The following is a 25,592-nucleotide window of genomic DNA, read 5'->3' as shown; positions in this document are numbered from 1 at the left end:
AATTTTCTTCTTTCATAAATCATTTAGTTCAGCTCTAATCAGTTCAGTTCAGTTCAGTTCAATGCACTCAGTTCAGTAAATCAAAACAGACCTCTCGTATAAAAGTATTAATCTAAGTTTCAAAGAAAAAAAACTTTCTTAAGCTGGGAGTTGACTCTGAGTTCACTCTAAAGTCCACTCCTCTCCATTCATCAATCAACCATTTTACATCAACCATACCAAACACGCAAGCCCTAGCTAGAATTAGTTAAGCATTAAATTACGGAGCTATATATGACTCATAAATAATCTTAAAATACTCTAATTAACAAGGGGTTAATAATATGTACATAACTAGCCCTAAGTTTAATTTTCTTTTTTTAACCCAAAGTCTAATTTTTTTTTTATTTTTTTTTTAATGGAGGTGGTTTGTTAGTTGTATCTAACATGGCATCACACCAAAATTCAAGGTCAAAATTAAAGCAAGTACACAAATACGATTTCCTTGGGCATCCAATTTTTGTGCTTTGAAGTAATTAGTCGTGATACATGTGGGAAAATGCTTAAAACAACAAAAGACACAACAAATCTTCTTGAATTTGGTGGTAGAAAGGAGAAATTTTCTTTAGTTTTGTCAATAAATGTATCAATTTCACACCAAATGTAAGATTTGTATTGTATTTAAGGTGTGAATTTGTTCATAATTTCTTTCTCCTTCCCTACTCATGATGACTATTTTTTTTTTTTTTTTTTTAAAGATTGGTCTAAATGAAATCAATTATAACTCTTAATGTAGGTAATAATTCTAGTCAATTTTGTCACACTTAGCACCGAATTCGACAATGTAATTTCTCATTTAGCCATGCCATTGAGCTTAATAGTTTGCTTGACTATCCTAATGATTATTCAATTATGAGAACCTTAATTCAACAACTAAGAAACGAATAACTACATAGTACATACGGTTCAATTTTTTGTAGCAATATATGATCGCGATTAGGCCAATAACCTATAAATTTCTTTTTCAATTACTTGCTTAATTAATTTACAATCTATCAATAAACATAATATTTTAAATTCAAGAAAATCAGAATATAATAATGTAAATAGAGATTACATGTAAAATTAACTAGAAGAATCTTACAATCAAAGTTTGAATTACAACTTTGATAGTCTTACCAAGTATTAACACACAAATACAAAACACGATTACTTTGGGGGTGGCGATTTTCCTTATCGAGTCTCTATTCTTCAATGGGCCTTATTAGCATGCTTGCTAATTATGATAAGCAAGATACTAATGTAGGCAAGGCAAGATTCAAGTCCAATAGTGCGCTTTAGCATATTTAGAAATTTAAAAATAATAATGGCTAAGAATGTAACAGCTACGTCTATAATAACTAGTCATGAAATTGCAGATACAAAGACTTTCTAAAAGATGTTTTAATTTTTTAATATGAGAGAAGATAGATGTACGGTTAAATTCCGTTTAGATATGTCGTACTCTTTATTGGGGTTTTGCGTGGCAAAAAACTGTTACAAATCTCGCCTTTTAATTAGTGTTAAGCATATATATAGAATTATTGTACCAAGTACATGATATACATGTTGATCGATAATAACAAGACATTTTGGGGGTTGCTTGTGTGATGAGAAATGTTTTGGTCAATATTATTATTGTAATTAAGAATGACAAAAAGAACGTAATCATATTATGCAAATTGTACTCAATCATGCAATAGTATCAACATTTGTTCTTCATCTAAATCTTTTCAATTATTTGTAATGTTACATCAACCATACACATCTTAATTCTAATTCTAATATATGTTTTGATCAATTAATTACAAGATTGCATGTGGGATTCTTCCAAAGCAACCACCTCAAAATGTTTAAGTACTATTTTAATTGCATCACTAACTAATAAATAATTTCCATCAAAAATTAATTAATTAAATTAGATATAAGGATGCTTTCAATTAACGTCTAAATTACAGTGATTTTGAAGTGATTAAGGGCCTACCATGTTAGAAGCACATGGAAATGTCGTTATTTTCCGGTTCTTCCATATACATCCTTTTCATACAATCTCTTTAATATATGTTGTTTTGTTTTAACGTGAATACTAGAGAATAAAGGCTAATTTTTTGAAAATTAATAATTAATTTTGGATTGACTTGTGGAAAATGAGAACAAAATAGCAGATATGGATGTTGTAGAAAAGAAATCTTGTACTCCTATTCATTTTAACCCATATGATGTGCTTGAAGGGAAATAGGAGATGGGATGTATTTATCCTTCAAATCTTTAAAGTATAATATAAGATTTTAAATGGATTTGATTGGTGTGATTTATCTTAACCAATCAATGATGTCACTAAAGCCTATACATATGTGCCAAGATATAGGTAAAGCGGTTTATACACTCGAGTGTACAATGCTCATCGTGTACCATGTTTTAATACAACTACTAACACTTCGATATTCACTAACAAATAAATTACAAAATACTCCGTACATTGATAGATTAGCACAGGATTTGAACATATTAGTTTTAAAGAATTTATTTTTATCATTAGTTTTAAAGAATTTACAATTTTCTTAATTTTCGCGTTAAAATCAAAAAAGGTTTTATATTAAGGTACGGAGGAAGTGTCTAATATGACAATGGCTTATCATATATATTAGTGAATGGCGGAATTAGACTTCTTTATTCTGCACAAAAAGTTTATACTGATTATTGGATGAAATCAAGTTCATACAAAGTCTTAAAAGTTCATAACAAATTAAAGTTTCACCATATAATTTGTACAGAAAGGTGCACCTCATTGGTTTATGAAGCATTGTCAAGTTCACTAAGCAATTTTGGGTATTACTAGAACGACTAGCTCGCGACATACCTAACTAATATTCAAACGCTCTTTTGGTTTGGCCTTGTTACTGAGAGAAAATATGTAAATAAATATTTTTAGAGATATAAATGTTTTCACACTATTTTTAAGAGTTTTTTTTTTTTTTTTTTTTTTTTTAAAAAAAAAAAAAAAGCTAATTAACAATAATAGGGGTAATTAAGTAAATAAATATTTTCTTTCAAAAAAAAAAAAAGTAAATAAATATTTTTAAAGATGTAATTATCTAAACGCCATTTATAAAAGTTATTTCATACTATTTAAAAAAGCTATATACGAAACATATATTAGTTAGGATTAGGAATTACACCTTACCTTTCATATCCCGACTTCTCATCACTTTATCCCTTTGCCCCATTCAATCGCCCTCCCTAGTCTCCGGCCACAATCCACCCACCCAAATTAAAGATCCAAATGTAAATGTCTCCCACCAAAGCACATACAAGAAAGTGTTTGTGGCCCGGTTAGCTAGGAAATATGTCAAAGTAAGTTTTGCAAGGAAATTATCAAGTATTATTTGATTTAGGGTCTGTTTTCATTGACTGAATTGAAGTGAAATGAATATTTTATAAGAGAAGGAAATTAGAAGCGGAACTGAACTGAACTGAACTGAATTTCAACGTAAGAGAACAGACCCTTAATCTGAGCTAATCTGATCTGGTATGATATGATTTGATCTTTAATCAGATTATTGACCAAACTTTGACCTTATATGTACAATAATCTATACAGAAAAAATCTATCAAGTTAAGTCTTCTTAGATTCTTAATAAAATGTGCATTTTATAAAATATATAATTTTCACAATTTTTTTAAGGAAATTTTAGATTTAACACCTCACAAAAACACGAAAATTGATTTTAACACCCTCATAAAAAAAAATTGATTTTAACACCAGATAAATTTCCAAAAAATTGGTATTACCACCACTTAACTGATTCTGTTTAGGAATCCGTTAAGTGAGTCCATAAGCCACGTGTCGTGTTATTATTGGCCAAAAAAAAAAAGAAAAATAATAAAAAAAAGTAAAAAAAAAAGAATAAAAACCTAAAACTACCCAGCTACCACCACATCACCACCCCTGCGCCACCGCCGGCTTCCCCCCAACTCACCACATCTCTCCACAAAACCACCACCCGTGTCGCACCACCACCCCCAACCCACCTGAACCCTCCCCCTCCCTTTCCCGCAACCGTATCGCCCCCAAAAACCACCAAACCCAAAACCCTTGTTCCCCAAAACGGCCACCATTCTGGCCAAAAATGGCCGAAATTGGCCGGTTTTAGGGATTAGTGGCCTTAACCGGCCGATTTCGGCCTTTTAAGGCCGGATTCGTGGTCGTTTAGGGGGGACGAGGGTTTTGGGTTTGGTGGTTTTTCGGGGCGTTACGGTTGCGGGAAAGGGAGGGGGAGTGTTCACCTGGGTTGGGGGTGGTGGTGCGACACGGGTGGTGGTTTTGTGGAGGGATGTGGTGAGTTGGGGGGAAGCCGGGGGTGGCGCGGGGGTGGTGGCTGGGTAGCTTTAGGTTTTTATTTATTTTTCTTTTTTTTTTAATTTCTCTTTTTTTTTTTAACAAATAAAATGCTGACACGTGTTAATGTGGGTCACACTTAACGGAATTTTTGGATGGAAACCTTTAAGTGGTGGTAATACCAATTTTTTGGAAATTTATCTGGTGTTAAAGTCAATTTTTTTTTATGGGGGTGTTAAAATCAATTTTCGTGTTTTTGTGAAGTGTTAAAATCTAAAATAACCTTTTTTTAATTACAAAACTAAAGATATTTAGCGATAAAAAAATCACACATAAAACAATAAAGTAAGTCAGAAGTTATTTATTCTGATCTGATCTGATATAATATGAACTATTAATTTTTCCTAAGGTATGATTAAGTAAAAAGAAGGTGAACCAAACATAGCCTAATTTAAGAGGCGAATTTATTTTTAAAAAATTTCATCCCTCATTATACATTAAATTCGTTGAACCAAGCTAAGTGACAAGCATTCGGAGAGCCCCATAGGTTGGGCCTCATGGAAATTCCTACATCCTACGGAGTAATAGGTTAGCCGAGAAATCACACTTTGATCAAAAACATCAAAATCAAAGTACTTGAAGAATATTATACTCAAATCAAATGGGCGACGTTTAACAATCCCCTATAAATCCTACAAATGCCGCTACTATTATAGATTTGGGAAATCTTTCTTCCCGTTAAAATCACAACAATTAAGAACTTTTAATTAATGAATGCAAGATTGATGATGATATTGTTGTGATCTTAGTGATATTTCCATAAAATAAATAGATGATTTGCTACACAATTTTGACATGTGATTATGTTTATTATTCGAGCATAACATGTAAGATGGCCACAATATAATTAAGTGACCATGACATTAAAAAACCGACATGCATGACAACGTCTCATGTGATTGGTTTTATAAAGATCAACCATATAAATTGTACATAGACCACAAAAATGGACTTCAACCATAATGAGGAAGTTAGAGATAAGCCAAAATTGATAGTTTGGAAGTAATCTTAGATAAATTTGACGTTAACATGAAAGAAAAGGAGATACATTACACGAAGTATTGTAGATTAACCTTAGCCAATTTAGTGTACGAATTATGTAAAATTATGGACCTCTATACAATTATATATCCTCGTTAGTTTTTTTCCTTGAATTTTATCACACAAAATTATAAGAGTTCAAGTTCAAGTTAATATCTCAAGAGTGATAAAGCTACTTAAGGCCCTTACATGAGCAAAATTAACAAAACGGGTATTATTGTGTTCGTACCATACATGCGAGTACAGAGTATCCAACATGCATATGAAGGCATATATAGGTCTTACATGTGAGGGGTTCGTTAGCGTAGTTATAAGTTGATCTTATAAAATACGGTATCATAGGTGAGTGTTCCACATTGATTAAAGAATAAACAATTGACTCTTTCCTCTCGATGATTCCAGTTTGGGGTCGGTCATATTTAACACATGTCATAGACAATAAACTAACACATTGATTTGCACCATCGATCCCTTAATTATCAAAGAGTGCCCTTCAAAGAAGCAACTATTATGAGGTGTCTAACTCGTAGCTTGAAAGGATGTCCGGTTCAATGTCTATGTCAATGTGTACTACTTGGTGCATAATGTGATCTATCATTAACAAGTTGGTATAACTTAGATTGGGCTTCTTGTCCTTCACTTAAGTGATCCTTGACAACTTGGTTAGTGTTTGTTGATCGTTCCTTGGTTTTCTAGGAGCTTTAAGTACGTCGAACAATCTCATGACATGATCCTATTTTGTGACGTAATTTTACCTTATCATTTAGAATCTATACTTTAATAATCTTCCTATAAAAATCTAAATTAATTTCTTCGTGCTATAGTGTAGGGATCGGGTGGTGTTGTTACTTGCTAGTAATGTATGTAAGGACGAGTATCTATTTCCAAAACTTGATATGTGTAGTCTACATGGTCTAACTTGATGAATGTATTATATTGGAATTGAATTACTTTGTAAGAGTCGTGAATTAGCTTTTTGGGACTAAATATTATTTGTATTTAGAACTGTTCAATGTGCGATCTAGACTGCACTAAATCGTAATTGCAGTTTGGTGTGATTTACGATTTGAAATTGCATTGCGGTTCAATAATGAGTTAATTAATGATCAAATTGCGGTTCTCGGTGTAGGTTTGGTTTCCAAAAATTTATAGACCAAACTGTATGCGGTTTAGAACCATAAATTGTTAAATCGCAAACCATAAAGCCATTTTTATACTATGTTTTTATAAATATAGATATAAAGGATTTTAAGGGCCTATTCTGATTTACTGAACTGAACTAAACTGTTTATGAGAGAAAGAAATTAGAAACTGAAATTAAACTTAAGAGAACCAGTCCTATGTATGATGTAATATTTGACTTTTAGTTGATTAAAGGTTAAAAAATAAGTATTTAATATTAAATTATGAATTAATAATAAAAAAAAAATAAAAGAATTTTTTAAAAAAACATTTGTAAATTTATTTTTAAAAATGTGTCTTAACCGCAAACTACACTGGGCCAAATCACGTTTTTTTTTTTTTTTAAGAACAAACGGGAAACTAGCATTAAATTAAAGATAACGAGTCCATGAGTACGTATGGAGCAACCTCTTGAGGACAATGGTTAACCGCAAACTACACCGGGCCAAATCACGTTTTGTGATATGATTTGGTAGTAATTACGGTTTGGTATGGTTTGAAAAAAATGTAAACCAATTTGGTGCATTTCCAAACCAGATTGCAAACAACTCTAGTCATATTGTACCATGCGTATAGGTCTTTGAGATAACTCTCAGTTTAGAACTTAACTTTTAACTATTAATTGTATCGTGGGCTCATGGTTATAGATTTTATGACTATTATTTTCAAATGATTCTAATGTAATCTTATAACTTTTTACTATTAAAATTTCTTAAATGAACGGCTGAGTATTTGTTTTTTAAAATTTATTTTTAACTAATTATTTAAATTAAATATAATTTTTTAATTATTTTAAATATATATTTATCTTCTAGAAATATTTTTTTTTAATGTTTTCAAAATTCTAGAAATAAAAAAATATATAAAAATAATTTTCAATTAAAAATAAATAAATAAATAATCTCAGCCGTTTATTTTATAATATTATGGTAGTCAAAACTCAAAAGTCATAAGACTACATTACAATTTTCACAATTATTTTATTATGCTTAAGATTTTTCTCCACTCCCATGTATTAAAACAAAATTTTGTCACATATTTAATTTTTATGGTGTCATATTATTCTCATACTTGTATCAATTATATCCATACAAAATTGTACGTACAATACATTAGTTACATAATTACATTACACGTGCATAAATAGATACATTAATTCCTTTAATTAGCTCAAATAATTAATGGTAGAAGTGATGCACGCATCCATTAACCTCTTTGACCCAGATTAAATGCAAATTTATTGGCAAAGATAGTGAATTTTTTCTTTTCACGAAAAAAGGAGGGACATATAAGCACGAGGAAGAAATAGTTGTCCTATTTTTCTTTTATTACTTTCTTATAATTTTTGGAGGTTATAAATTCAGCTAAAGATTCTAACTAGTACAAGTAGTATCGTGAATTCAGAATTCAGAATTCAGACCCTATATCTCCACACAATATCTTACATATATGTCCCCTATAATAACATTGTTATTGACTTTAATGTCGTTCCATAATTAACTTCATCAAAAAAATTAAAAAAAAATAAAATAAAATATAATAAAAAAATAAAATAAAATAAAATTGTACCATAATTATGGCTCATGAAAAATATGAGGGAACCCTAAACAAAAATTGTTTATCAAATGGCCAAATCGTAAATAAATCAATAAAAATGCCCAATTAATGTTACATTTTCGTAATTATATCAACAGTGGATCCCATATTTACTAAAAAGTTGATGATTTATTTACAGTTTTGTCGTTTAATAGACAAAATTTTATTTTATTTATTTATTTATATATACAGTACGTATGAAGATTAGAAAGACAAAAATAAGTTAAACTAGTATAGAAAAAGATGAATACATAGTAATGTAAAGATGATAAAGGTTTTATAGGACATCTCAATTCAAGTAGGTTAAATGATACAATGCTAAAATTAAAAGCATATTAATTAATTAAGGAAAATGTTATATACTATCCGAAAATTGAGAATAATTAAATACTCCCTCCGTTTTTAAATACTTGCTTCATTTCTCCGTGAGCGGAGTTTTAGGAGAAATTGGAGAAAGTAATAAAATATGGAAGTAGTGGGGTTGGTGGAAGAATAAAAAATTATAGAAAGCAAAAGTAGTGGAGAGAATTGGAAGAGAGAGAATATATATTGGGTCCATTAGGTGAGAGAAATAAATTAGTGTACAAACTTTCCAAATAAGGAAATAGAGCAAGTATTTAAAAACGGCCGCAAATAAAAAGTGGAGCAAGTATTTAAAAACGGAGGGAGTAATAATTATATCATCAATTCTCAAATTTATACCATAAAAATGTGTCTAATGTTTATATGCAACCATTAGAGTCAAACGCATATCACAATATTATGCATGTGCGAGTATTTGAATTTATGCGGCTCACCGCCTCACCGGAAGCCCTGACGCTTACATACAAAATAAATTATACATGACCTAATTAATGAAATGATGTATCCATTCTTATACCCTAATAATCACAATCTAACAACCTTATAATTTCCATTTAATATAATTTTATCTAGTTTTTTTTTATTTTTTTACTAATTAAAAAATAACTATGATTTAATCTTTTAAGTATTAATATTATCATTATAAAAAAAATGCGTAAAAATAGAAGGTTAAAATGAGATAAGGAATAATATAAATTATGCAAATTTTTTTTATTTTTTTAATCATTATAGATATATTTACATGTAATGATGTAATAATGATGTTCTTCAAAATTGTAATATGTTCCCTAAAGTTGTACTATCTCCGTTACATGCTATGTGTAATGATTAGATATTTTCCCTCTCTGGTTTATGTTAAATCGTTGCACATAACATATAATGAAGATATTACGAAAAATGGGAGTGTCCTACAAAAATAGGGGTAGATTGCTATTTGTGCGGTAGTACCCTAGTAAAAGGAAGTTCAAAACATGGAAATGTGGTAGTACAAGAAGAAGACGACGTTTGGGTGTTTGGATGGTTGAACGGAAAAATAGCAGGGTAAAAAGGGCCCACTAAGAAGTAGAGAATAGAGAGGTGAAGATGGTAAATTAAATGTGACCCAAACAATCCCCATGTGCCTTAGCCTTTAGGGGTTAGCATCCCAATAGATGTAGGTCATCTTTCCTCGTGATTCTTCCTCTTTTTTTCCTTTCTTGTTTGTTTTGTGCTATGTACTTCCCAGCCCCTTGTTTTTTGTCCCCACAATATTTGACCATGTCATTTCCAGTTTTCCACCACCTCTTCCTTTTGTTCCGTTGATACTAGGGATGGAAACGGGTCGCATTTGGATTGATCCAGATCCGTTTTTGTATATAGGATTCAGATCCGACCCGGATTCGTCGGGTCTAGAAAATGAAGACTCAGATCCGGATCCGTCGGGTCCAACGGATCCGGATCCGGGTCCGTCGGGTCCAACGGATCCGGATTCGGGTCCGTCGGGTCCAACGGATCCGGGTCCAAAACGGGTCCAATATATTTTGTCTAATTTTTTTGCAATAAATGTAATGTTCGAGTCAAAAAAATTATTTCAAACTTACGTTGTTGGTTATTAAGTTCAACCCAAAATTAACCAATTTATACACTCATATTTTGAATTAAAATTATAAACAACAAAAAAAATACGATGTTTCATATGAGCTAGTGAAAAAACAACGATGATGTATATAATATGAGCATCCAAAATTCATCTCTTGAAAGGGTTAATCTTTATCATTACTAACATTTTTAATAAAGAAACAAACAATTTTAGTTTTTTCTAATAGGAAAAATAAAAAAAAAGGGTCCACGGATCTGGATCCGGGTCTAGGACCCAGACCCAGATCCAGATCCGTTTTTGTCAGCAGGACCCGGATCCGACCCGGATCCGTCGGGTCCAAAATTTGAAGACCCAGATCCGTGAAAAACGGATCTAGATCCACGGATTCGGGTCGGGTCTAGATCCATTGCCATCCCTAATTGATACTCCCTCCGTTTTTAAATTCATGTTGTAGTTAAATTTGAGTTGAGTCATGTTATGTAATTGTGTCTATGAAGATTAAATTTTGAATTGGTTCATTTTATTATTTTTTGAATTGGATCTTTTGAAGTTAGGTCACTTGTAAACAATAATAAAAAAAAAAAAAAAAAACATAGTGGATTAATGGGTTGAGTTATGAGAATTATAGATTTGATTTAATGTTAATTAAGGGTTTGTTCTCCTCAGCTTAATTTCAGTTCAGTTCAATTCAGTTTAGCTCCAATTAGTTTACTTCAATTTAGCTCCAATTAGTTTACTTCGGTTTCTAATTTCCTTCTTTCATAAATAATTCAGTTCACTTCAGTTTAACTCTAATCAGTTCAGTTTAGTTCAACTATATTCAATAAATTAGAACAGGCCCTTAAATATTGAATTTATACACATCAAATTTTAAATCAAGTTATATCGAATCGAGTTCAGCTCAATTTTAACACCTACTCATTTTTATTAGTGGGTTGAGACAATATGCTAAAAGAGACAGAAGTTTCAGTGCTCAAAACGTTTTGAGAAAAGTCAGTTTGGTTGTGGATCAGGGGTGATGATGGACTAATGGTTTTTGATGAACAGCGAATGGGCTTGTAAATGGGCTATTGGTGACACCCACATATTAATTCTTGAAAATTATCAATACTAACATGATAGGTTTTTTTTTTTTTTTTTTTTTTTTTTTTTTTTTTTTTTTTTTTTTTTTTTGGAAAGAAATTCTATATTTCATCAATTAAAGTCCTACACCATCTATAATTGACAATTAACGATTATAAAAACTATTTTAACAAAATTTAATCACGGAAGGGCTAAGAATCTAAAAACGTAAATAAACAATTCGGCACATTCTTGATTCGTTGACTCACAACTTTTTAAGTGAATTAAATAAAAGCGTTGACGCGATTAGGTATCTAACTACGCTATTATCAAATGAGAACTTTAAGCACATTGTCAGCATTACATAAATGCATCTTGTGTTTGGAATCAACCAAACAACCAAGCAACATTGAAAGGCTAAGCATGTAAACACGAAAACACTCAACACAACGTGCAAAGTACACTTGTGGTTGTGCTTGGTCACTTTTTAGAAAATTTCGTGACCAAACTTTAGGTCGAGTCAAAATTTGGTCGAAAAATTTAGGTCCAAATCAGTAAGTTAGGCTTTGCAAATCATATTTATGCATGGCTTATGAAGCATTTTCACATGCCCAACTCTTACCTTTTTCAGGTTTTGCCGAATCATTAGTGATTAGCTATACATGACACGCGATTAGGGATCTGACACAATTGACATAGGCCTTACATATAACATAACGCATAGCCCAAGCCTAAAATTTGATCAATCGGTACTTACATGTAGCCTCCATGTCCAAAAATCTCAACTAATATTAATTAATCTTGTTAAGAACTTTTAGCTCAAAAATTGGCTTGGCACGACTCCTCAATTAGAAACCAATCACCTCTCATGTAGACAAGTAGACATGTAGTATCCAAATCCGACCTATGATCACCCTTAGATGTATCAAAACTTGTCTTAATTGACCCAACTCGAAAAAAAGACCCAATTCAGATTTTGACTCACTCGAACACATTAGTATTTAAAAGATGTAACAATGACTCAAATTTAAGATAGAGCTGATTTCATCGAATCCAACCCCTAAATTAACACGGTAACACCTCTAATCCCCTCTAGCCATGTAAACAAACACTAGTGCTTCTTAAGTTAAGTATCAAAATTCACAATCCAATCATTCACTCTCCAACAAAAACACAAATGAAATGAGAGCAACATCACTTTTCAAATTCCTTCCAAACCCTTCTGTCATTCGCACTCCTTCCTCTTCTCGTTCTCCTACATTTTTCCCCAATTTCAATCAACCTTCCAATTTTCCCGCCTTTTTCTCCAAAATTAGGGTTTCTGCAATGTCGACTGCTGCTAATTCAGGAAATTCAAAGGAGTTCGCTCTGTCTTCTTCTAGTCGTCTCAAGATTCAGAAGGGCGATATCACTCAGTGGTCCGTCGATGGCTCCTCTGACGCCATTGTTAGTCCTCTTCTCTTTCTCTCTCATCCTTGTTTTTGCTTTGGCTTTTGGTTTTCGTTTGCATGTCGAATTTTTTAAATACTAATTTGTTCTCTGTATTTAGAACTGTTGATCATAGATTATGGATTAATTTATCTATTCTTGTTTTTGTTTTTGGTTGATTGGATTGCGATTATATGGAGGAAATCAAATATGTTATTTTTATTTGCTTAATCAAATTGATTTTGTGGTATGATTGAGTTTGAAATTGCTAGATACGATATGAAAGTATTAGTACTTCGTACTAAATGAGCCATATAAAACCTAACATTGCGTGATTCGTAGTAAGTAAAATTTGAAATTATTATGAAGTATTAGTATAGGAAATGTATTGAATAATACAAAGTAACAAGAAATATATACACAATAATATGTAATGCAAACTATAATATGAAGTATATAACTAATGTGTTACAAAGATAAGAGTAGTACAGGTTCCCAAAAGAGTAAAGTTTGGCCCGATATGATATGACCATACAACCTCTAATAATGGATTCTAGGCACCGTGCTGCATCATCTATGATTTTTATTTTTATTGGGTATGGCTAATTGCAAGCTAAACCGATAAATTTTGATGCATGCTGTGAAGCCCACATGTTATTTGATTCGACACACAGACTGATCTTCGTGTAACATCCGTCCCTTGTTAAGCTTTTCCTAACGACATTGTATGCAAAATATATATTCCATCAGTTTTAGTAAAATTAGAAATTTAATACAAAACGGTTATTTTGTTTTGAGATTTATAAATAGACACCTATATTGATGTAATCTAGTTTTCTTCTCCTTACCTTAGTTACTTATAGTACCTCCATTTTCTTATATCCTCATACTCTATAAATATGTAATGTAGTTTCAGAAAATTATAAGACAAAATTGGTTAAGCTAAGAGAGAGTATAAAAAGTTGGGTGAGTGGATTTGGAGCATACCAATTCTACTTTAATGATGCATCATTTTGTTGTGTTGGATTTGTTGCTCTTGCTCTTAAGATAAGCGTGTCATAAGAGCATTTTTTTCTATCCTTCATTACTTCGTTTATCATCTTGATGGAATTTGGGGGACATGATTATATATATGAAAAAGTTATAGAGAACACACCAAAGGAATATTTAGATTTTTAGAAAGAAAAAAGAAAAATCCTTCATGCTATAGCCTTAATTATATGTAAAACAAGGATGATTATTTTTTATTTTTCTTGCTATAGCCTTAATTATATATTTATATGTAAAACAAGGATGATTAAGATTCAGTTATTTGTTGAATCTATGAATAACACTTTCTTATTAAGTAAAATGACTATCTAAAATAATATATATATATATATATATATATATATATATATATAAATTAGGCAGAAACCTTGGTAAATTAGCAAATAGGAAATATGAATATTATAATTAATTAACAAAGTGGAAAGAATAGTGTACAAGTAAGAAAATATATCAATATGAATGTCTATTTATAGATCTTAAAAAATATGATGTTGGTAGCTTTTTAATTTCTAGTACTATACAAAATTGTTGGAAAAAAAAATTAGGAAAAATGGAAATTAAAAATCCAACCTTTGCCCGGTCTTCTCTTAAAAATCCAACCTTCAGTTAATCTCACAAAAATCCAACCTTTATACCCCACCTTCATCTAAAGACCCATTATCTGTTGATGACCGATTTTTGTAAGTTATATGCCACGTGTCAGCTAATAATAGGTCAATTATCTTTTTAATTATTAAAAAAGAAAAAGAAAAAAAAACAAGAAATTCAGAAACCCTTTTTCACCGCTCCCTTTTCTCCCTCCCTGCACGCCCATTGCCCATCGGAACCCAACGCACACACCACCAACAAAAACGCACAGCCCACACTGGAACCCAACACACACCACCACCACCACCACCACCTTCCCCTGCCACCAACATACACGCTCAACCACCAACAATACGCTGAGACACCAACTCCACCGCCCAGCCACCAACAAAAACACCCAACCACCAACTCTACCGCCCCACTACCAACACACACACCCAGTAGTCTGGTCCTCCGCCATTTTAGGTTGAATACATGATTGATTTCATCAAAATCAATCTCAGTAGTCTGGTCTTCCGGTGAGATATTCTTCTTCTCCTTTGATTCTTCTGGCGAGATTTTCGTCTTCTCCTTTGTTTCTTGAGAAGAATGATGATGATCCTTCATTTATGTTTCCAAAAAATTATTGTTGCATATATAATCCTTGGGAAAATTTGAGCAAGAGAACCTTGTCACATGCAGCTCGGTCCATGTACTAGTATGCAATTAGGAGAGTTTTATTTTGTGGGATGGCGAAGGCCCCCCCCCCCCCCCCCCACACACACACACATGAATTAAGACGTGATTTTGTTCATGCCATGTTATAGTATTGGTTTTGTCACGCCGTGAATTGATTATTTGTCATATATGAGATCCATGGTATTTTTTTTTTTTCTTTTCCTTTTGCTATTAGCTCATGTTATGGCTTAGAACAATAATGCACAAAAATCACACATAATAGAGATGATTTAGAAACTTAGGTGTTTAGGCTGTAAATAGCTTTTCTTTATCGATTTGAAAGTGATGCATTGGGATTTATCTTGACAAATAGTCCCTCTTATTTAGGATTTAATCTCGTAAATGTTTGATAAGCTGATGACTACTTGTTAGTTGTTACTAAAACTTAATAAAGGTTTATGTGGACTCGCTGTCTTTTCTCAATTCTCATTGTATTGACTTATGTATCACACATACATTTTACCTTAAGTCAGTTATAGGCTTTTGTTTTTAAGAAGCCATAATTTGTTAGGTTAATGCTGCGAAAGAGAGAATGCTGGGTGGAGGCGGTGTAGACGGAGGTATATCAATCATTGACCGTTTCTTAGAATAACTTGATGAGCTGATTTTTTGTTGGACATGATTTAATATGTTAATTTTCTTTGTTTAGCCATTCACAGAGCTGCTGGTCCAGAACTCAAAGAAGCATGTTATAAAGTACCTGAAGTTCGCCCTGGAGTTCGCTGTCCCACTGGAGAAGCAAGGGTCACTCCGTATGTGTCTTAAGTGCCCCTATTCATACACATTGTTGTGCAGAAATACTTTTGTTAATCTGTTAGTTTTTTTTTTTTTCCTACTAACATAATTTACATCATGTTGCAGTGGTTTCAGATTACCTGCAGCTCATGTAATCCACACTGTTGGTCCAATATATGATGCTGTCAAAAACCCCGAGGCCTTGCTGAAGAATGCTTACAAGTAACTTTTGTGCTTCAATATGTGCCATTGGTCATTTACCTTTTATTACTTATTAAGTCATATTATTTGTGTCTCGTGCAGAAATAGTTTGCTTGTTGCGAAAGAGAACAACATTCATTACATAGCCTTCCCTGCCATATCTTGTGGTGTTTATGGGTATGTTGCCTAAGTTGAATTTGATAATCATTCCATTATTTGCCCTTCTTAGGAATAAGTTGATTAGAATATCCATAGTATTTTTTGTAAGTGCTGAAGAAAGTTTCTAGATATGGGATGACAGAGTATGTTTTTTGTAGCATCTGATGCTTAATCATGCTGTGCCTAAGAACATTTAGCTAACATCAGAGCTTAAGTGCCATGAATTTCAAAGTAGGCTTACATTTTGAAACGGGTGGAGTACAGTTTGTAAATTGTTTGATTTATTTTTTTTAATTTTTTTTTTCAAGGAACCATTATAGGCTGCTGAGATGTTAGTTACTCTTTTTATGTTTTAACTTGGTAAGGAATTTCTGCAGATATCCTTATGATGAAGCAGCCAATATTGCCATATCCACAGTTAAGGAATTTGCCAATGACTTCAAGGAGGTACCAAATTGCTCTATCAAAGTTTGATATTTCTTTCATTATATTATCTTGTCAAATTATGCTGTCTCTCTCTCTCTCTCCCTCTTCCCGGTTACAACAACAATATCCAGGAGCAGAGGCATAATGCACTTTCATTTACTAAGGAACTATCATATACATTTTTTTTTTTTTTTTTTTTTTGAGGAACTATCATATATTCATATCCAGTCATTGACATTCTTATCCTGTATAATTTATCAGATTTTACTCAAATCTGCTCTCGTGCTCTTGTAATTGGTAATTAGCTTCAATATCTGGACTTTAGAGTCACGACTCACGAGGTCCATTCCCCAATTTCCACCCATTTTCCGTGTGCTGTTAGTTGGGTAGAATTATAGATAACAAAACGGTTCATATCATGACTTGCCGCTATCTGCAGCGGCATTATGTTACAATGGCTGCATTATAATCTAATGACAACAATGAACTTTGAATAATCAACAAGATTGATCTTAATCTCTTTTCAGGTTTATTTTGTACTGTTCTCTGATGACATATACAATGTTTGGTTGGAGAAAGCAGAGGCGCTTGTTGGAAATTAAAGCTATTCTTCTCGACTTCAGATATGTGCTTAGATAAGAATGTACTGCCAGAGTTACTCTGAAGTTGACATTGAGCTGCTGAGAGGAAATATGTATAAACAAGTGTTGAAAAGTCCAAGTTGAGCTTAATATGTTACCCATTAATAACATAGGTTCATCATCGTGTTATCTTGTATTTCTTCTTGCATTCTTCTGCTCTCTTTATATGAAATCAGTCAAATCACTAATATGTAAGATGTAACTGTTTTGAGGCATTGGGTTTCAACAAACACAGTATAAGGCATTGCACACATTCATGCTTCAAGCATAGTGTAACAGCAAAAAGTTCGCCCCTTTGCCTCAGCATCATGTAAATGTTCATATCAAAGAATTAGGTAGTGCATTTTTTCTGTGTTGTATGAAAGAAATTAATCAGAGAATAGCAACAAGTTTTTCAAATGCAATATATGAAAGCTAAATATAACCAAGTCTCATTCTGAACTTTAACAAAAGCCTACTGAAATCCTGTACAATTTGGTCTTAAGATCATTCATCTTTGTCCTTAGATGTACTTCGAGAGAGTCTTCTAACAATATCCTCATCGACAACTTTGTATTGCCTTGAAAATCTATTGTGTAGAAAGCCTGCAAATTTATCAACCTTCTCTTCATATCTGCTGTACAGAGCCGGAATTGTAACAAAAATTATAGTGCCTGTGAGCAACAAATTTCAGAGGTGAGAGGAAATACAAAATTCACAAAACACTCTAAAACAGAGCATTTCTAAAGCAAGTGATATCACCCAACAGATCCAAGTAGTGTGCCAAACATACTCCAAGAGACCAATGCCGCAATGCGAGAGGAAAAGATTAAAGAACCTTCAATTCTTAAAAAAATAAAAATAAAAAATAACTAACAAACACAGAATACCATGACTCTGGATTCCAAAGAAATAATAACCAAGAGCTGAGAATAGAAAAGGGGAGGTAAGGCCAGAACAGGCGAAGGTACACCATGATCTACGGCCACACATAATGGGTAAAGGTAGTTGTTGGCCTATGAAACGACAGGTCGAAAAACTGAAATGGGTTCCAGATTTTGAAGGGTAACTTAGTAATTGCATACCAAGACTTTTTTTTTTGTTCCCCTACCTGTGTCAATTATGCTTTAAATAAACATATTTTACAAGATGCCCTCGTGTTAAGCACAACAAAATAAGATCCCAAACAAGGTTAGGGAAAATTGTAACCAGAAAATCAGTGTCAAAACTGTCAATACGCTTGCAGCCAATGTTAAAAGCAAGTACAAAAGGTACACCCTAATAATCGGCAGGAAAGGAAAAATTCCTAAATCAGCACAAAAGCAGATTATCAGTAAAATTATCAGTAAAATAGCCAGAAATTAAAAGCTTCTTGGAAGCAACCAGCATCTAAGGATATGTATTGGCAAAGCACTGTATTCCAGCACGGGTAAAATTTGTCAAGGAATCTTATCCAAATAGGGACACTGAATAATTAAGAAGGGAACGTAGGCACTAGGCAACAGTAATCCAAATTAGTTGGTTGACGAATTTGAATATCTGCCACAAAAAACTAATGTCTTTCCAGTGGCTTAACAACCAATATTGGGCTTGTAAAATTGAGCCAGCCTAAAGAAGACTTTACAATAAAGAAAAGCCAAAGAAAGTGAACACTGCTGTTGCTCAACTTCCCTCTATGGCTCTATCTCTGTTACATACTTCAATACTCCGTAGTTAATACCTACAAATTCTTCAAGAGAGAAAGCATCTGCTTTGTACAAGTCAGTGGGAATGTGTGCTATATTAAGTGATCTAGCAAAGCCAAACCAAGTTGTTTTCCAGAACTAGGTTACTGATACTAAACATATTCTATGCTTTCCTGAGTAAAGCAATGCTGAGTCCAGGGTTAGATGTAGCCCCACAAAGCTGGGATTCGTCATGTTGCCCAGTATGCCTAGATCTCTCTAGCAAACAATCTTCTCCCGCTAAAATGGATTTTTTTCACCCTAACCAGTTCACCAAAATTAGTCAGCTCAGAGGAATTTTGCTCTTCAGCCAGTTAATTGGTAAGGCTGCATACATCATGAACTTGTCATATCCCACCAGCAGCTGGGTCCCAACTTTGTTTTCCTTGACAAAATCCAACCCCTTTCTCCAGCAATGAGAATAGGTAGAATGTTATGGCTGCCCTGCCTCAGATTACATAGCATCGTTTACGGGCAGCCAGGAGAGGGCCAAGCAGGAAGAAAAATTAACTTATCCTTGAGCTGTCTTCAGCTACTTTAAATCATGAGAAACCAGAGCACGTTAAAGAGTTTTATAGTACAGCTTCAATATGCCATCCAGACTCCAAGAATAGCACAGGCATAGACAGCTATTGTGCAGATAAAGTTATTTTATCTTAATATTACATGTAAACCAGTAACCCAGTAATTCGAGCAAGCCCAATGTGAAAAACTATAATCTAATCCTTAGAAACATGGGATTGAACTGTAATCAAATCTTACCTCTTTGTTGCACACACAGCAAATTTCAATATGCTAGGTACACTTTGCCAAAAGCACAACAAGATCATACTTCAAATTGTTTGGTTTTATGAAGTGCTAGACAGTAGTATGCATCTGGATGAAGTTCCTAGCAAGTTTACAGTCCCACAATATCAAGGTAATTATTGTCTTTAGAATAAGGGGAAAAGGTAATGAAATAAGACTATTAACATTCAAGAAGTGGTAAAATCTTGCCCAGATTAGCATCACCTCATAAAACACCATTCATATAAAATATAAATTGCCATCCTCGAGGGGTTCTGATCCTTCATGAGCCTCAAATCCTTACGACGAATCTAACATTCCTTCCTCTTACTAAAGGTTCCTTTTACCTTGCAAAAGGAGGGCTAATAACTATAACTATATCACAAGAATCATGAAGTCATCTACATTAATCCTTCTCTACCATTCTATTCTATCAGCTGCCATGTGCTCCCAAAGCCCCAAAGCACTTCTGTTGAACACCATCAATCCAGGTCAACTTTAAACCCAATATCGCAAGTCTCAACCAAAAATGATTGAATTTGGTTAACCTAAACTTCTCCTCTAACTCCAAACACTTTGCACAACAAATAATTAACATCACAAGAGTGCATCAATCACCAACCAAACTATCCAAGCACGATTGCACTCATAAATACAAACAAGCATAAGGCCATAAGGGTGCAACTTATGCAACAAAACAATATGTGCAAAGTCTCCAACCACTAAAAGATCTATTAGCATTCAAATCGCAAACCCATTTCACCAATTCTGCTCATCTGGATGTAAGCATCACTTGTTGCTTTCATACTTGAATTTTATGCATACTTTCATCATTCGAGTCTTTCGAGAACATAAAAAATACTAGCAGTAAAATAGAAAAAATCTTGGCAAGGGTAGAAAAAATGTCTATGCAAGGCACCAAATATAATATGTTTAAAGTGTAAAATAAAAGCAAGGATAGATCTCCATACCTACATAAGCAAGCGTAAAGAAAGAAAATAAGCTACCAACAACAGAAAAGAGCCACAACGCTGCCACCACCTGAAATAAGAAAGAATCATGGTAAGAAAATTCTACACACAAATGACTTGTAGTAATTAATAGGAATAGTAAGGGAATAAGGGGTTCAAATGGCACACACCGCACAATAAATCTACAATGTTGACTGAAATAATCAGAACTAGCAAAATAAAATAAAATAAAATAAAAGCTGAAGATTATCTTACACTCCCTCCAATCCTATTTGTTCTTCCCATTTGGAATTGGGAAGTAAAATCAGACTGGAGAATCTTAATGAGAAATATTATAATAATAGCAATGAATTACATTAAATAGTCCCACTTTTCTAAACAAAATAAAATGACAAAATAAAAGGAAAAAGGTCATCGATGTGGCAATTGGGAAGATAGATTGATGATTAAAAATTGGAATTATACATGAGAAAACTTAATTAGTGAAAAATAATTTCTAAAAAGTGAAAAAAGTAATAAATATTGGCACATTCACAACAACAAAAAAAAAAAAAAAAAAAAAAAAATCCTAATTGAAAACGGGAAGAACAAATAGGATAAGAGGGAGTAGGAGAAATTTCTATCCAAAAAAGCAACGTAAATTGAGATTGTAAGTATATAATACATACTCAAAAAGTAAATAAAACAACTGCTTCTGCAGAAATTTTTACAGCAGATAAAGGAACATATGGGAGCATTGTAAGTTGAATTGATTATACTTGACAAATGGACATTTTGAGAAGTTCAACAGCTAAGACCAGCAAGTCCCATGGTTTCAAACATGGGGAAAATAAAATTCTTGCAATGTACAGCAGAAACAGATGTATTCATTCATTGAAAATTAAAGCTCTCAGGAGTCTCAGCTTCTCATAGATTGACATCATACCTTAAAGAACAATCTGAAGTCCTTGCCAAGTGTGATATCATGTGCCATCAACAGAAAATAGTTAACTTTGACACGAAAAGATGCAGCAGCAGAGGTAACTAAATCTTCTGACAACTCTAGTTCAGGCAGTTCTTCCAACTGTCTGCAGGAAATCAAAGAAAACCTATGATGCTCTAAGCAGCTGACCCATGGAGAGCTGATCAACTATGAGATTATGGACAAGGAAATAATTAATATGAAAAAGAAGTGAAGTGAAAGCCAGACCTATTTGTTACAACAGCATAATTGGCGCGAAGGAACTGCAAAACTATCAAGATGAGCAGGACATCCGAGCTTACTGATAAGAATGGTAATCCAGATTGCTCAAACAATAGCCATGCAACAGTAGCAACAGCAATGACCCCACAAGACAAGTGCCATTTCTTCCACAAGATCACATCAGCAGCTAAGCACAGAGAACGAAACATGAATCAAACAATGCAACTTCAATGACGACAGAATCTAATACTCCTTAAGTATAAGCCCTAAAGTAAAAAGTCAGAAGTTTCCTAGTCAACTAAAAGGGTCTACTAGGACTACAAAGCTGGAGACAGTTGTAAAGTAAACAGGAGTTTTCCTCAAAGAATCACCATATGGTAAAAAAATGATTACAAACTCTAGAAATTGTCATCCTAAACCCAAAACTTAACAATGGGCTTATTTAATGCATACCTCAACAATCTTGACACCTCAAAAAAGCACGGAACAAACAAATAGCGCACCAAACTCATTTGTATTTGATAAATAACAGAGGTATATGGATGGTATCATGAGATACAAGTGATGAATTGAAGAGTTTGTCCTCCAACGGTCTTCAAAGTAATATGAAGAAGCAATACAGTTTTTATTACCCCATATCAAGAAGGGCAAAGGTCTAGATCATCTTATTTGGCGTTCCTTCAATCACTTCCCCAAAACCACCAACCCTCCCACTAGAACGCAAGACAGCACTATCTTACAGTAAACTGAAAAGGTGAACGATTTAGGTTCCAAGCACCAATCTCTAAGGTGCATATACATAGGTGTAAATGTGTAAAGGAAATCGACATATCCATTCTTGAGGGAAAATACAAGGTCAATGGATTACACGAGTTCTGCAACAACAAGACGGTGAATGGATCCAATGTTTTTTTTACCTATTTTTTATGAATGCTATTCAACATGAGAGCTTGAAAAGGACCTGTTTCTAAGTCTAGGAAAGGTTAAATTTTGATGCTTTCATCCCGAATAACCATAGTTTCACAATTTGAGGACGATAAAGCACTCTTTGCAGCCCTTAAGCAAAAGCCTTCTTCAAAATCCAATTCAATAAGAATCACATATGTAAATTGCAGACACATGTAACACCATCATTCATAAAATTCACAAGTCACAACAAACAAACTTAATCAAACTCGAGTAAAAACAAAATAATGATCATACACCTTAACCTAAAATCAAACCCGTCTACATCATTGCCCTTTGCAACTTAAAAAAAAAAAAAAAAAAAAAAAAAAAAAAAAAAAAAAAACAGTAATGATAAAGCATATAATTTTTACCTTGCCCACCTCCCATTATCTGATGCATCGGCTTCTGCCGCCCAAATAAACGGTAAACTGAGCTACAAGACGTTGAAGTAATACCACCAACATCCCTCTTTTGTTCACCATCCAGCTCACTAGTACTCTGATCTTGTAAATGCTCCATTATTTCACATCAAACACCCTGAAAAAATTTGCCACCAAAATTAATTAGCATCATACAAAAACAAAATCATTAATTTCTTAGAAAATCAAAGAAAATTATGAAATACCCAAATACCCACTTGAGGAAATATGAGTTGAAGCATCAATGGAGGTCTGAGCGTAACATTTACTCAACCAAATTTGTCAAATCAGCAACCCCAATTGACCAATTAACCTTGATTTTTCAACATATTTGTTTCTGGGTTCTAGCAAGATTGAAAATTTATGAAGATAAAACTTTTTTTGGGAGGTTTATAGAATTTTTGGGTCAAATTAAACAAAGGAAGAGAACGTCACCCAATGTGATTTTCGTTTTGATCTAACCAATGTGTAAAGGGTTGAAGGTCAAGAATCAAGATGACGATATAAAAAGTGGTAGCACTTTTGTGTTTAAAGTCAAATTTAGCAAAATTATATTCGATTAAAGGCTAATGAAAATTGGTTAATTAGCTTGGTGATGCAATGTATGGTTTGTTACCTAGCTCAATTGTCAATCTTAGTTTCCTAGTTATATACAAATTGCGTTGTTAGCGGTTTATGACTATGGGCCTATGGACCCTACCTATCCCATCAAAATTCAAAAAGAACTATTCCTTGCTTTGCATTCAATTATGGATTTATGGGTATTAAATTTTTATTTCAAAATTAATTTAAAATTACAAGTAAATCTATCTGCCTATAAATAAACTAAAGGAACGATTTTCCATAATATTATTGAAATAAAAATCAATTCCCATAATACATTGATTTAAAAATAAATTCTCTACATAGTGTCCACGTAGGATCGTTTTTTTTTGCTTTTGGTTCAACTTAAAACCGCTAATAGTAATAGCGGTTTTAAAAAAGAGACCGCCTCTAACAATAACAGGACTCTTTGTGTCCTTGGTTAATTCACAAGGCATAGTCTACAGGAATATTATTTCAAAGAGACCGCCTTTCAATACGACAGGTCTCTTTGTGTCCTTGTTAATTCTTAGCCCACAACAAGAAAAGAGAGCGTTGACAATTACACTTATAACTTCAAAGAGACCGCCTTTCAATAAAAACAGGTCTCTTTGACTTTATTTTACAAAAACTGCAAAACCGCTAATACCGTTAGCGGTTTTAAGTTGAACCAAAAACCAATCCTACGTGGACACTACTTTGGGAATTTGTTTTTAAAACGAAGCATAATGGGAATTAATTTCTATTTTAACAATATTAAGGGAAATCGTTCTAAACTAAAGTAGCAATCATTGACGTCATCTTTTTCCCAAAATTGTATACGTGTCGACTTATTATGAAACATTTTCCCGCTCAATTGTATGGCTTATTTTAGAAAAAAAAATTATCATTTAAAGTTACATCAGTAAATTATTATTTACTAAAATAATGGGATTTGAATTGGTATAATTGTTTTTGTATTTATCCCAAGTTACTATACATTTTACATAAATTAATAATTTAAATTACAAGTAATAAAATAAATTGACTACTATTTTCCTAAAATGCAGGGATATTAACGGATAGTTGTTTTTCTACTTCGAATTCATATTAATGATTGACTTGCTTTTAAATAATGATTAATTATATTGTTGGGGTTGCTTCTTAATACAAGAATTTTGATTTTTTATTTTTTTTTTCAAAACAGAATATTTTCTTGATACATTTTTTATTTATTTATTTTTTGTGTGTTTTTTCTCTTTTTTTTTTTAAAAAAAAAAATCATCCACCTTAATATTTTGACATACTATTGAATATGTTGACAGTGGCGTATCCAGACATTCCAAAGAGTGGGTTCGGAATCGTTAAAAAATGAGCAAAAAATTTATTAATTAAGATTCGATACATAAGTTTAAATTTCGTCCTACGAATGGAATACACTTAGAAAAATGAAAGAAAACACAAAAACGTTATTTGAGTTTTCATACTTTATTAGCATGTCAATACACATCATCATCACTAACTCTAGAAATAAGTCTCTCTCGCGACAAGTAACTAAAGTATTATTCAAGCAGGTTTTCGGCACGTTAGTTTCATGAAAAACTCTGAACTCATGGTGAAAACAAAAAAAATCCACAGTCTACATTAATATCAGGGAAAATTCATGTAATTGTTAATTTATCCATAAGCAAGGATTGAATTCTAACATTCTAGTTTTTAATATAGTACATCAATAATACAACAAAATCAAACAAGTATCAAACTAATTTAAAATCTCTAATTAATCTAACATTCTAAGTTCAAACTCTAAAAACTCAATATTACACCCCAAAAAAA

General features: G+C 32.7%; 2 protein-coding genes across 2 annotated transcripts; one reads left to right on the top strand and one right to left on the bottom strand.

The window, feature by feature from the left end:
* Window positions 1–12,345: 12,345 nt before the first annotated feature.
* On the top strand, window positions 12,346–17,321 carry LOC110723185 (macro domain-containing protein XCC3184-like). Its single transcript, XM_021902516.1, has 7 exons — window positions 12,346–12,686; window positions 15,535–15,583; window positions 15,673–15,775; window positions 15,885–15,980; window positions 16,062–16,136; window positions 16,496–16,565; window positions 17,072–17,321. The coding sequence occupies exons 1-7, from the start codon at window positions 12,423–12,425 to the stop codon at window positions 17,144–17,146; spliced, it is 732 nt and encodes a 243-aa protein (XP_021758208.1). The 5' UTR covers window positions 12,346–12,422; the 3' UTR covers window positions 17,147–17,321.
* A 190-nt stretch (window positions 17,322–17,511) lies between these two features.
* On the bottom strand, window positions 17,512–23,810 carry LOC110723186 (reticulon-like protein B16). Its single transcript, XM_021902517.1, has 6 exons — window positions 23,414–23,810; window positions 23,148–23,313; window positions 21,835–22,015; window positions 21,571–21,712; window positions 20,646–20,715; window positions 17,512–17,838 (listed from the first exon to the last, which is right to left on the bottom strand). The coding sequence occupies exons 2-6, from the start codon at window positions 23,293–23,295 to the stop codon at window positions 17,672–17,674; spliced, it is 708 nt and encodes a 235-aa protein (XP_021758209.1). The 5' UTR covers window positions 23,296–23,313; window positions 23,414–23,810; the 3' UTR covers window positions 17,512–17,671.
* Window positions 23,811–25,592: the final 1,782 nt, after the last annotated feature.

The sequence above is a fragment of the Chenopodium quinoa genome, unplaced genomic scaffold, assembly GCF_001683475.1.
Source record: "Chenopodium quinoa cultivar QQ74 unplaced genomic scaffold, ASM168347v1, whole genome shotgun sequence".
Taxonomy (NCBI): domain Eukaryota; kingdom Viridiplantae; phylum Streptophyta; class Magnoliopsida; order Caryophyllales; family Amaranthaceae; genus Chenopodium; species Chenopodium quinoa.
Note: the sequence above shows the minus strand (reverse complement) of the source record. Positions and strands in the feature narration are given on the sequence as shown.

What these genes read in the sequence shown, in the direction of transcription:
- LOC110723185 (XM_021902516.1), top strand. Translation starts at nt 12,423, where the DNA reads ATGAGAGCAACATCACTTTTCAAATTCCTTCCAAACCCTTCTGTCATT. An exon ending in TGGAGGCGGTGTAGACGGAG is followed by an intron (nt 15,584 to 15,672) that starts GTATATCAATCA and finishes TTCTTTGTTTAG; the next exon opens with CCATTCACAGAGCTGCTGGT. An exon ending in TTGCTGAAGAATGCTTACAA is followed by an intron (nt 15,981 to 16,061) that starts GTAACTTTTGTG and finishes TGTCTCGTGCAG; the next exon opens with AAATAGTTTGCTTGTTGCGA.
- LOC110723186 (XM_021902517.1), bottom strand. Translation starts at nt 23,295, where the DNA reads ATGGAGCATTTACAAGATCAGAGTACTAGTGAGCTGGATGGTGAACAA. An exon ending in TATGCTGTTGTAACAAATAG is followed by an intron (nt 21,713 to 21,834) that starts GTCTGGCTTTCA and finishes GATTTCCTGCAG; the next exon opens with ACAGTTGGAAGAACTGCCTG. An exon ending in ACTTCAGATTGTTCTTTAAG is followed by an intron (nt 20,716 to 21,570) that starts GTATGATGTCAA and finishes TTCTTATTTCAG; the next exon opens with GTGGTGGCAGCGTTGTGGCT.